At 45.0% G+C, this 12,907-nt stretch overlaps 2 protein-coding genes across 2 annotated transcripts in view; one reads left to right on the top strand and one right to left on the bottom strand.

Moving 5' to 3' along the window:
• The window catches only part of prss12 (serine protease 12), a gene marked incomplete at both ends in the record, with an annotated part of 29,688 nt that extends 28,689 nt beyond the window's left edge, over window positions 1-999 (top strand). The window contains 2 exon segments of the mRNA XM_084454633.1: window positions 667-728; window positions 730-999. Coding sequence (XP_084310759.1) covers window positions 667-728; window positions 730-999 — 332 coding nt within the window.
• A 2,558-nt stretch (window positions 1,000-3,557) lies between these two features.
• LOC311322543 (bifunctional heparan sulfate N-deacetylase/N-sulfotransferase 4-like) overlaps window positions 3,558-12,907 on the bottom strand; it is a gene marked incomplete at both ends in the record, with an annotated part of 93,047 nt that continues 83,697 nt past the window's right edge. Inside the window, 2 exons of the mRNA XM_084454632.1 lie at window positions 3,558-3,618; window positions 7,147-7,439. Coding sequence (XP_084310758.1) covers window positions 3,558-3,618; window positions 7,147-7,439 — 354 coding nt within the window. The remainder of the gene's footprint in view (window positions 3,619-7,146; window positions 7,440-12,907) is intronic.

Genomic DNA, 12,907 nt, shown 5'->3' with positions numbered 1-12,907 from the left:
TGTCCTTCAGGGACCTTTGTTTCAGAGTTAGTCAGCTACAGTATGTGTGTTTGGAAAGAAGTATGGGTGTTGTGTGTGTGTGTGTGTGTGGTGTGCGTGTGCGTGTGTTTTGTAATGGCAGTGTCAACTTAACTTATCTTGAAGACTATGATCCAGATTCAGATCTTTATTTCTCATATGCATATATATGGTGTACAATCACAAAGAAATGTTCCGTGGCGGCTCTGTGATGTGCTCGAAAGTTACATATAATTACAATACACAATTTACCAATTAGACGACACAAGACAAAGATAAAGATAAGGTGTGACCTCATACTGTATCTCTCTCTGTCCTCTCTCTCTCTCTATCCCTCTCTCCCTCTCTTTCTTTCTCTCCCTCTCTCTCCCTCTCTCTCTGTCTCTATCACTCTCTCTCTCTCTCTCTCTCCCCCCCCTCACCCCCACTCCCTCTCTCTCTCTCTCTCTCTCTCTCTCTCCCTCTCTCTCTCTCTCTGTCTCTATCACTCTCTCTCTCTCTCTCTTCTCCCCCCCCCCGCCCCCCCCTCTCTCTCTCTCTCTCCCTCTCTCTCTGTCTCTATCCCTCTCTCTCTCTCTCTCTCTCTCTCTCTCTCCCCCCCTCTCTCCCCCCCTCCTCTCTCTCTCTCTCTCTCTCTCTCTCTCTCAGGGCGGTCCTACTCCAAGACCCTCCAGCAGGCCCGCCTCTCTCTCCTCCCGCGTCGCCACTGCCCAACAGCGTTACCACGGCGCCTTCACCAGCCGCATGCTCTGCGCCGGCAGCGTTGACCAGTCGGAGCGCCGCGTGGACAGTTGCCGCGGCGACAGCGGCGGCCCGCTGGTGTGCGAGCGCCCGGGTGGGGGCTGGGTGGTCTACGGGGTCACGTCCTGGGGTCACCCCTGCCGGACGCAACACTCGCCGGGCGTCTACACCAAAGTGTCCGCCTTCGAGCCCTGGATACGCAAGGTGATTGGGCGAGACGGGGACAAGGAGCGAGGGTAGCCTACGGAAGACGCCGACGGACTGACGTGATCGAGATCAGCCAAAGACACTAGTATCGGATATTGTCCAATCACAAGTGACTTCAGTGGGGCGCTGTGATTTGACTGGCCGATGACAGGGCCGCCAGTGGGACTGACCAATGGGACGATGGCTTTGTTGACCATTGTAAACTTTAATATTGTGGGTTTAGCACAGAATTCCGTCTACTCCATTCGTTATCTACCCAAAATATATACCCAGCACTTGTTTATATCCAACTCTTCGGTTATGAGAATTTGAACAGTTTCAATCATAATGGATCGCTTCAATTTGTTAGGAGCTGGAGACAGCTAGCACATGCTAAACACAACAGCTGTTTGTTTCGGCTAGCGATTGATCTGTCACTTCTGTTGGGAATCCCGTTGAAATGTGTAGCTGTCTAAGAGTTCAGCAAAGGATAACTTTGGAGGTGCGAAAGGGACCACAGCAAGGATGATGTCACGCACACACACACGCACACACACGCACGCACCACACACACACACACACACACACACACCCACCAGTCCACATGATGTGATGACTCAAAAACCCGACAAAACACTTGACATAAGTTGCAGACTTGCACAAAAAAGCCTTGTTTGAGCTAAATGTCATAGCTTAAATATCGTAGCTATTTAACATTTAGTAACTCCTCCCAAAATCCTCCAATGGAAATTTGTGTCTGAAACTTTGTAGTATCAATATTTTCATGTTATTTATATGTTCCTAGTATGATATTCTTTGTAAAAAGTTTTTTTTTTGCATGTTCTCTACTTGTGCTTACTGTACATTGATTTCAAACCCACCAGTATTAGTGACCGTTACAGTGTTACTAGGGTGCTAAGCGCTAGCGTATGGGATTGTTCTCAATGTGTTTCCCATTTGAAGAATAGTACCACCGATTCAAATAACACATTTGTTTTTGATTCTTTAGATATATTTTTGGTTGATTACATGCAGTGTTGTTGTGGTTTGGACAGGGAAAGGAGATCTTACAGATTTGATTTGGAGACACATACTTAAGGACAGAGATGCTAAACTACCTTCTAATTTAGAGGTTACTGTAAATGTGATGAGTGAATCTATCGTCACCTCATAAACTATGCCTTTGTAAATACGTTTGTGTTTCTTTGATTGGTCTCAGTCCTCTAATTTTGACTATTCAAAACATGAGTGATTCGAGTAACATATGTCTTAGAGTATTATTGTATTATTCTACATAACATACTATTTTAATTCAAACCTGGTTGTTACATGTAAGTGTGACATATTAACTATGTTAGGGCACATTTCGTAGAACACAGGTTAAAGAGGAAAGGTCAACGTCCCCTACGAATTGTCATCACACAAATAAGTGATGTTTTTACCTCTATTCCCACAGACGTGTGTGTGTACTGTATGTGTGTGTGTGTGTGTGTGTGTGTGTGTGTGTGTGTGTGTGTGTGTGTGTGTGTGTGTGTGTGTGTGTGTGTGAAATGCCTGTCTTTCCCACGCATCCTGAAGGTTAGTGCCTAAGGTTACTCTGAACAACAGGAGACTCAGTTCTCTCTGTACCCCAACACTTAGCATTAGCATGTCAAACAATGTCTACAGGAATGGCCTCTCTCTCTCTCTCTCTCTCTCTCTCTTACACGCACACACACACACACACACATAAGCTTTCTCTCCCTCTCCCTCATACACACACACAGAGCACTTAGCATGGGTGTGTCAAACAATGCTAGCAGGAATGAGAACCATTTTCTGTGTCGTCTCTGTTTGCTAGACAAACAGTAGATGTTGACCTGACAGACAGTTAAGAGCTGTGCTCGGGACAAATAGGCCTTTATGTTGACAACACACACACAAACGCACATGAACACTCACCCGGATGCGTACACACAACTCCTAAACGACAGTTGCCAAGGAAATGAATCGTGACCCCAACGCCGGAGGGTGAGATTGAGAGAAAGCAGACAGACACATTGTTTTCCCTCCCATTTTCAGATGGAGGTCAAAGGAGACATGAGAGGGAGAGTATTTGGGGTGACTCCACCTTCGGGAGCCAGCAGCCCAGACCCAGGTCAGGGTCCTCTGCTCTTCTGCTCCTTCCTCTGGTCCTCCAGTCTCTGGACATTGTCTGCGGTCGATTTCTGAAGCAATAAAACAAGCAAATGTTCATTCATGATCTTGGACTCGTGCTCGAATAACAGAAGCGATTAAGTAAATATGATCTATACAAAGTGGAGATCTCGTTTGTATTTAAGAAGCCACTGGGTGTTATTGTTAGTTTGGAGGAGCCATTAGCCGGGGACTCCAGTTACCGCGTCCAACGCCGCTCCCAGGCGCCGTGGGAGGATGTTGTCACCTGTCCGCCATCCCTTCTCAGACGTTCAGAACCTGATCTTGGGAATGCTCTCACTGATTTTATTTCTTGGTGTGATAACTTTTTGGATTTAGGTGTATCTAAAACCAAATAACTGATCATTGATTTTAGATGGAGCAGAGATGTTGTTGCAGAGTGCCCCATACACAAGGGAAATGTGAAAATTGTTTCATCATACAAATACTTGGGTACCATCTTTGATGATCATCTTACATTTGATGTGAACACTCAGCCTATTGTGAAACGGGGGCAATAGAGAATCCACCTTTTCTGCAAACTTAACTCCTTCTCTGTTAGGCCTGTTATCTTATGTCGTTTTTACCAATCCTTTATTGAGAGGCTCTTAAGTTATTGAATTGTAAGAATCTGTTCTAAGATAACTGGAGTGAAACAGAGAGACCTAAATTCCTTCTGTAACCAACCAGTTTTCCGGAAGGCGGGAAGCATTTTAGCGTCTCCCGGTCACGTTCTGGCGGGTGAATTATCTCTGCTGCCACCAGGGCGGCGCTATGCCTCGCCTGACTGTAGAACAGACCGCTATCCCAAATCCTTCATCCCTTCTGTGGTCAGACTGTTCAACTCGCTGTGCTCTGATAGGCTAGCGATGCACTGTAGGCTTTAGTGCTTCTAAGGTTTTCTTTGATTGATAAACAGTATTGTGTTATTCTCAAGGTGCCCAAGATAACCGAATCATCTCAGCCCCTGGTGTAATTGTTGTGGTTGTTGTTGTTGTTGTTGTTGTTGATGATGATGATTGTATGTGGTGAGATGTTTTTTCTGTTTTTCTGTGCAACGTGCTGTTCTAAACCAATTGCCCCTAGTGGGACTAATAGTTGTTTGAATGAATACCGAAAGCCTTTACTGTGACCATGAAATAGACTCCTCAAATGCACTTTACCTGGTTTGCAGAATACATGTCAGCCTGAGTGAACTTGACTGAAGTCAGTACTAAAGGTAGCACACCATGTTTCACAGTATTTCAAAACATTTTCAAGTGTCAGCTTAGGGATGGAGGAAGTCTGTACTTCAAACGTTCTTGTTTCCACAGCTCACTACTCGAAGGCCTGCACATCCCAAGTTTTAAATCACAGTAGATTAGAAATACTGCCGTCCTCATTGCATCAATGATACATATGATGGATTATGAAAAATTGTGACATTTTGAATACAGTTCCTTTCATGTTTTATGAAATCAGACCTGAGAGAAGACCACCACCTAGTGGTAAAATCTCTACATTACACAAATCTCAACATGGCTGATTTCAGTTCGCATAAGTTGAACAGTAGCTCCTCACCCATCAAATAAAACCACATAATTGTTCTAGATTCTAGGATAATCTACTGTCAGATAAGACTGCCAGTCTTAGTGTCCAAGTTAGGCTGGATGTGTGAGTGTTTGCTTCAACAAAATACTCTCCACACATCCCTGCCTAAGACGTCTAAAGAAGCTGCCAGATTTCATCAAATCAAATCAAACAGCCATTTGATTGACTAAACAGCATATAGTGCATTGATATAGCCTGGAATCCAGACTTCCTCGCAAAAAAAAAGTGAGAAAGTCTGGCTTCCAGGCTACATTTCAAACACAAAGACAACACAATGCACTTTACAGAAAGGAGTGAGAGAGAAACCAGTTTACCCTTTTGAGCCAATATAGGAGAACTGTAAAAAAAATCTCCCCTGACCTCTCTCAATGAGCTCCTGGAAAATGTTTAATAGTATTAGCTATGTCATTGGAAAATATTACAGCACACATATGCATAGAATAAATAAAATAAATACTACATTTTGAGAAGTACAACTATCAAAAACAGGAGTAAATATACAGTAAATACAAACATTTGATCTTGGACTCGTGCTTGAGTAACAGAAGTGACTCTACAGTAAATATGATCTATACAGGTGGAGATCTCGTTTGTATTTAAGAAGCCACTGGGTGTTATTGTCAGTTTGGAGGAGCCATTAGCCGGGGACTCCAGTTACCGCGTCCAACGGCGCTCTCAGGCGCCATGGGAGGATGTTGTCAGCTGTCCTCAGGGACGTGCTTTTAATGCAGTCTTGAATGTCTGGTATTGTTTTGTGTCTGTTGTTAATGCATGTTTAGCTGGTATCACCGCCCCAACACCACAGTCTGGTATCACTACCCCAATATCACAGTCTGGTATCACCGCCCCAACACCACAGTCTGGTATCACTACCCCAACACCACAGTCTGGTATCACTACCCCAATACCACAGTCTGGTATCAGCCCTCCCAACACCACAGTCTGGTATCAACTCCCCATACACAACACATACTACTAACCATTACCTTCTGAACCTCTCTCTCTCTCTCTCTCTCTCTCTCTCTCTCTCTCTCTCTCTCTCTCTCTCTCTCGCTCTACTGTGCCATTTCCAGTCATCCCAGTCTTCCATGCAGAGTTTGCATGTTCTCCCCGTGCTCACCTGGGTTCCAGAAGAACGGATGCTCTTCAGTCCTGTTCCTGACCAGGCCTTAGACTGAGCACTTGGTCCCCGGGCGCCGCTGATGAGGCTGCCCACTGCTCCTGGCTGCCCCTGGAGGACAGCTTGGATGGGAGAAATGCATGGTCTGAAAAAAAAACGGCATACATACCCCTTATGGTTTTTTTCAGGTGGAAATAATTAAATTGTTCACTGCTCAGCCTAGTAATGGACTAGACACCCCTGGGTGGCAGATCTCTGATCAGAATTGCTTGTACTACATACCTGTGAATGTTCATGAAGATTGTAGACAAAAAAATAAATTTGGTCTGAAAAAAAAACGCCATACATAGGATAAATTCCACGAACGACCACAGATGCACGTGTGTGTGTGTGTGTGTGTACGTGTGTGTGTGTTGTGTGTAGTGTGTCGCCGCTCATTCACGTGTGTATTGGTGATATCACTGCCGTGTGGCAAATAAAAGACCCTTGAGGTCCTATAATTATCCGGCTAGCTCACCAGTGCTCTCCGCCCTGTATTGTTGCATGTCCACATGCGGTATGTTAGTGTGGGACACCCTTGTAATCGACGCCCGTGCGTTGGCTCCCTCAACACCAGTTTGCTGGCTGGCAGCTCCTGGTGTCTCTGGCAGTGACCAGCCAGCCTCATTCTCCTGGCTGCTATTTTCTCATTCTGGTTGATGTTTAGTATCATTCTGGTGTAGCACCCATCTAGGGACTTCTGCAGCGTGGGCCTAAAGATCCAGCATTCACAGCCATGTAGGAGAACGGACTCTACCGTCACATGGAAGCTTGATTGAGCTTGATTTGTCGGGGGAGGTTGAATTTTTCCACGCACAATGGCCATGCCGTTCAGAGCCTTCCATGCAAGCACCTTCCTCACTTTGAGGTCTTGCTCGGACGAGTTGACCCATGCGCCCATTTGAAGTGGTTGACTTCCTTTAGAGCAGTGCCTCCTGGTGTCATTAGAGGTGGATGGTCACAAATTGCTCCCAACGAGCAGGCTGGCACCTGGAATAGCAGTTCGCCGCCATTTCTGTGTGAATGTGTGTGTGAACGTGTGTGTGAACGTGTGTGTGAATGTGTGTGTGAATGTGTGTGTGAATGTGTGTGTGAACGTGTGTGTGAATGTGTGTGAATGTGTGTGTGAATGTGTGTGTGAATGTGTGTGTGAATGGGTGTGTGAATGGGCGAATGAGAGGCACTTTGGATGAAAGCGCTATATAAGTGCAGTCCATTTACCATAACCTTGGTTTCCTGGCATTTCCTTGGCCTGAGGCCAGCTTTGACACACTCGCCTCCACTCTGCACTCGGCTCCTGCGCCGGCTCCATGTGGTCGGAGAGCAGGCTGATGTCATCCACGTTGTCCAGATCCATTAGGACTAACAGCGGGATAGCCAGGCCGAATTCCTCGCTCCCAACCCCTGCCTGAGTGTGTAGTCCAGGACGATGGTGAAGAGGAAGGAGCGAGGGTTGTCCCACCACCAGGAGGTCAAACTGGTGGCCTTCTGGGGTCACCACCTTGGCTTTTGTACCCGTGGTCATGGTCTCTACGGCCCGGAGTAGCTTGGGAGGGACATCGTAAGCCACCTGGGCGCCAATGAAAATGAGACTTGGGCTCAGGGGGCCTCCCTGGGGGAGTAAAGGTAAACAAAAACAATAAGTATCCTCATCATCACGCCTCTGTGTATCGAGTCTGACCCACATTCCACAAGCACCAATTGTTACATTAGCCCTGCTAGCCTATGGCTTGTGATATTAAACTGAGGCCTAGAGGAACTAGTAATCTGTGAATGGTATATTCCCCTTACGTGAATGCAGGATGTAGAATTGGATCCTACCGTAACCTCGGTGAATGCGAACTCTAAACCCATGCCTAGGGGTGCAGTTTATTGTTCTTGAGGCATACTGGTCAGCCTTGCTTTATTATTGTGTTGCTTTATTATTTGCCATATGATCCCAATTTTTTAAACCATGGTGCCTCTTTGAATAATAGGGCAATAGTTGGCAATTTGCATAAGCATGAGCTCAAGAGAGCTGACCTTCTGTGCAGTGCATGGTCGAGCAGCAGGGACAGCGTCACCATCATTCTTGAATTCTGTGACAGGTATTTGGTTTAGAGACCCCCTCGGCCAGAAAAAGAGCAAAGTTATCTTCCAATGACAGTGTGAATAACAGATTCTGCCTCCAGTTATCAAAACTATTTATATTCTCAGTATTTGACAGCATGGGCCTAGAATTGCATTAGGGCGGTAGGGACAGGTTCCCACCAATATTTTGAGAGGACAGTCACTACCTCCTGGCTGATACTCATTCACTTACATACACTATATTTCCAAACGCGAAAACAATGACCATGAAAAACAATCAGAGTCTGGTTATGATGAGATTGTAATTCGGATAGTGTATTCTGCCTGTTGTTTTTACTATTTTGACCTTTTAACATTGGAGACAACGGACACAGTCCCACCTGATTACTATACTACAGACTGGACCAAATGGCCGCTGTGTGAATAAGGTCAATGGTAGAGCACAGCACAGCACAGCACAGCACTTCAAATACTGGAGTCACCAGTTCTAATACTGACTGGGACATTCTTTCTTTTTGAATGTTGTCTCTTCGCTAGAATGAGGAGTCCATTCAGCTTTAGATAGATACAACAATAACATTTTGCTCAGGGCACTGCTGGGTTTGAACCCATGCCACAATGTCACATGGGAGGCTCAGCAACTGCATTAGCGCATTGAGCTATTAGTAGATGAGCTATTTGAGCTCTCTTTGAACAGGTTTTTAATTGTATTAATCCATCACTCCAGACCAACAGAGTTATAATGACATGGTCAGGAACAAACCCTTATTACAAGGCACACATGGCAGGTGTGACAACTGCCAGCATTAGCATTAGCCCAGCGAGCCATCTGTGAGCCCATGCTGCAGCAGTTCTTAATCATATTAATCCATCATTCCAGAACAATAGAGTTATAATGATAACATGAGATAACAAAGATATAAAGGTTTCTAGTTAATGTATTAGCTTCAGTTCTTTGACTCATGAGCAGTTCTTCACCACGTTGTTGTTATCACTACTGTTCTGGAATGATGGTTTAATATGATTTAAAAAACAAAAAAACTGGTGATTCTAGAGCCCACAGTTAGCTCAATGTGCTAATGCAGACAGTTCCCACACCTGCCATGTGTGCATTGTAATGAGGGTTTGATTCCCACCTTCTTGTCATTATAACGCTATTGGTCTGGAGTGATGGATTAATATAATGAAAAACCTGCTTTACACCGATAGTGCAGTTGCTGAACCTCCCATATAATATGGGTTCAAATCCAGCAGTAGCCTAAGACATACAGTAACTGATTTAACTTTGCTAGTGTGGAATCAGGTATGTTGGATGGGGACTCCCTTGCAGTCCTCATGGATAGCTCAATGGGACAATCCTGGCAGTTGACAAACCTGCTTCCTTCATTGAGAAGTGGGTTCAAATAAGGTAGTGCCCGTATCCTGGAGTTATGTTATTATTATAAGTATGGTAAACCTGCTGTGTGTGTTGATATGTGGGTTCATATCTCACAGTCCCTACTAGTCTAAATGTTAGAATGAGGTGTAAGTGTGATGGACGAGCAGGCAATTTTTGAGCTCATGCGTAGCTAAGTGGGCTAACGCAGTGATGTACCAAACCTGCTGTGTGTGTTGAGACATGGGTTCAAATCTTGCAGTGGCTACTAGTATGTCCAAAAGTGATTGTTCTGACTCTTAGAAGGGTGTGAGGTATAAGTATGATGAACAAGCACTTGTTTCCAGAGCTGACAGGTATCTCAGTGGACTAATGCAATGATGTCTCAACCCTGTTGTGTGTTGAGATGCGGGTTCACATCTGGCAGTGCCTGTGTCTAACGGGGTAGAGTGGGGGTGCTGGCCCCCCAGGAAAGGAGGGGGTGTTGGAGGAGGGTAGGTAAGTAAGGGGGAGGAAAAAGTTTTCTACTGCATCTGAAACCTTGCTGAATCTTACTCATACATTTTTACGCTGCAGCTTTTGAATTTGGAGATTTTCAGAAAAGCAAAAACTTAATTGAGCTCCTACCCTCCTCCAATACCCCCTCCTTTCCTCCCCACTTTTCCTGGGGGGCCAGCGCCCCCACTCTACCCCTCTCTCCCCAACCCCCCCCAGGGGCTGGGGAGCCCATTAGCCCACTGAGCTATCCAACAGCTCTAGACCCAAGTGCTTGTCCATCCTACTTACACCTGATTCCCTATTACCATACTTATAATACTAATTTTAGGACATGGCCACTGCCAGATATTAACCCACATTTCTACACAGAGCAGGGTTGGCAAGTGCAAGCATTTGCCCACTGAGTTATCACACTCACACTGAGCTATTGTACTTCATGAACGCATGGATGCAGTGTCTACCGAAGAGGATCAGAATGTAAAGGTGGACACAGCAACCCAAGAAAGAGAAGAGATGCACCCCAGCAGGACATGATACCGCAAAGGACGCCGAGGCCCAAGCAGAATGAGTCATATACAGGTATAGTGTAATGTAAGTGTAGTGTTGATGCAGAGGAAAGTTTATTTGTATAACACAAAAATGAATTTTAACAGAGTCTGATCATTTCTAGCAGCTATAACAAATCAATTTAATCGAATCCTACAGAGACAAGAAATACCTTTTCTAAATAATATATAAAAAAATGCTAGCTAGAATATTTCAAAAATTGTCTTTTATGAAAAAATACCTTCTACACTCTGGGACCGATGTCCTTGGGTAGCAGGTGAGGAGAGCAGTGACTGAGTGAAAGAAGAGATCCCACACTGATAGCTTGCAAACTAGAACTTACTTTAGTATGACTGACAACATTTCAATCAGTTAGGATCTTCCTCAGGTCTCTGTACACAGAACATTTGTCTTTTGAAATGATTACGTGATCAAACGTTATTCTCTGGATGTCTTTTAAATTTTGCACTGCAGATGATGCACTTCAATTTCGTTGTTGTGGAAATGACAATGACAATAAAGAATCTAACCAATCTAACTAAACGTTCCTCACTTATTACATCAATCCATGTTGCAACCCAGGTTGTACCGATAAGCAATCAGTCAAGATTCTTGCAGGCTATTGTGGGGTTTCTGACTTTAAAGCAACGGATCTGATGTTTCATCTCCTTCAGTAGATGGACCTGAAGGAACCCTTACTGCAGGAGATAAGGGCTGCTGGTTCCCTTGCTGCCGTATGGACCTAGTGGAAGTTCCACTGTGGAACCCTTGCAGCAGGAGAAATGGCGGCCAGATCAGTCGCTGCAGTAGATGGACCAGCTGGATCACTTGCTGCAGTAGGGGTCAGTTCAGGATGGACTCTGGTTCATTGTTTTCTTCCCGCCAGTCGATATTAACAGTCTTTACCTCAGCGGTAACCTTATCTGTTATCAGGCCTTCAGTAATGTTTTTTTTTGCTATTTTCTGGACCATCTGGTGTCTTGCACGTTTCGAAATTTTCTTCTTAATTAACATCTGGTATTGTGGTTTCAGATCAGCGCATTGTAGAATCACCAAGATAATGGAGCCTAATCGCCATGAGCAGCAACAGTCCCCGCATCTAACAACAAAAGAAAGGCAGGTTAATAGGCTATCTGATGATAAAAGCCTAGAATTCTCTGTCATTATGATAGTATAAGCATGAACAATGCTTACAATTGATGTATGCTTGGCATGAACGAGGAATTGTGTCTCATTAAAACTGAGAAGACTGTGATTTTTGGTTGCATAGTGTTAAGCGACGCGTTTCTTTCCGGATCCTCCTTACTTTGATTTGTGGGCATTGACAGATTATATGCATGCAAACCAGGAGGACAGCAGCATTCCAGGTTAATATGGTGCTGTACAAATTAATTTGCAGACAACACTAGACGTCTAGCCCAAGATGGAGGTGCACAGCATGTGTACGTGCATGTAGTGTGTACAGCTTTTCAGTTTCTTTGTCCGTGGAGTAGCATTTCATCTCTATCCTGAACACAGCATGGTAGATGGAACAGGAGGACGACCACAGAAACAATTGCTTTCTCAATCTTGTTGACCTTGAAGACCTGTACATTCTCCACGCTGATCAGCAAGGCTCTCAAGCTTCCGTTCCAGTTGGGTGCTTTCTGTTTTTATACACCTCCCTTAACCAGAACTATGTCAAGGTTTAGAGGAGGAGCACATTTCTCTCTCTCTCCCCCCCGACCCCCCTCTCTCCCCCCCCCCACCCCCCACCCCCCTCTCTCTCTCCCCCCCACCCCTCTCTCTCTCTCTCTCTCCCCCCCCACCCCTCTCTCTCTCTCTCTCTCCCCCCCCCACCCCTCTCTCTCTCTCTCTCCCTCCCCCCTCCCCACTCTCTCTCTCTGTATGTGACCCTGTTAATGTTGGATAGATTATAAAATAAACTCAGAACAATTTTACGTTTGTGGAAATGCCATTTTCAATATTACATCCATAGACAAGTTTGGTGTTTTGGTATTTGAGTTAAAAAAGGATCACTTGCTGCAGCAAAGATGTGACCACATTACTGCGTGTTGGCCCTGACAACGCTCTCATCAAACTTTGCTCAGCAGCCTCAACATGTTTTCATTCATCACTACATGTAGCCCATGTGGACGCACAAGGGAATGTGTATAAAAACATCATGCTCAATTAGGACTTCAAACACAGCTAGATACAACTACAGATCGATTCAGAACACAGAGACTTCACTGTGACCATCAAAGCATTCTTCAGCTCTGGTTTTCAGAATGCATGTCAGCCTGACTGAACCGGACTGAAGGTTCTAAAGGTAGCTCACCACCGCGTTTCAAAGCAATTCAAACCATTTTCAAATGTCAGCTTAGACTAAGGATGGAGGTAGGCTGTACTTACTTCAAACGTCCTTGAGTTACCATGGCTACCACCTAAAGGCCTGCACATCCTGCGTTTGAAATCAGGGTAGATTAGAAACGCTGCCGTCCTCTGAATCAATGATATTATGATGGATTATCAAACATGGTGATCTTCATTTAGGATACATCTTCCTT

Source organism: Borostomias antarcticus (assembly GCF_949987555.1).
Source record: "Borostomias antarcticus genome assembly, chromosome: 20".
Lineage (NCBI taxonomy): Eukaryota > Metazoa > Chordata > Actinopteri > Stomiiformes > Stomiidae > Borostomias > Borostomias antarcticus.
This window is presented reverse-complemented; position numbering and strand designations above follow the sequence as displayed.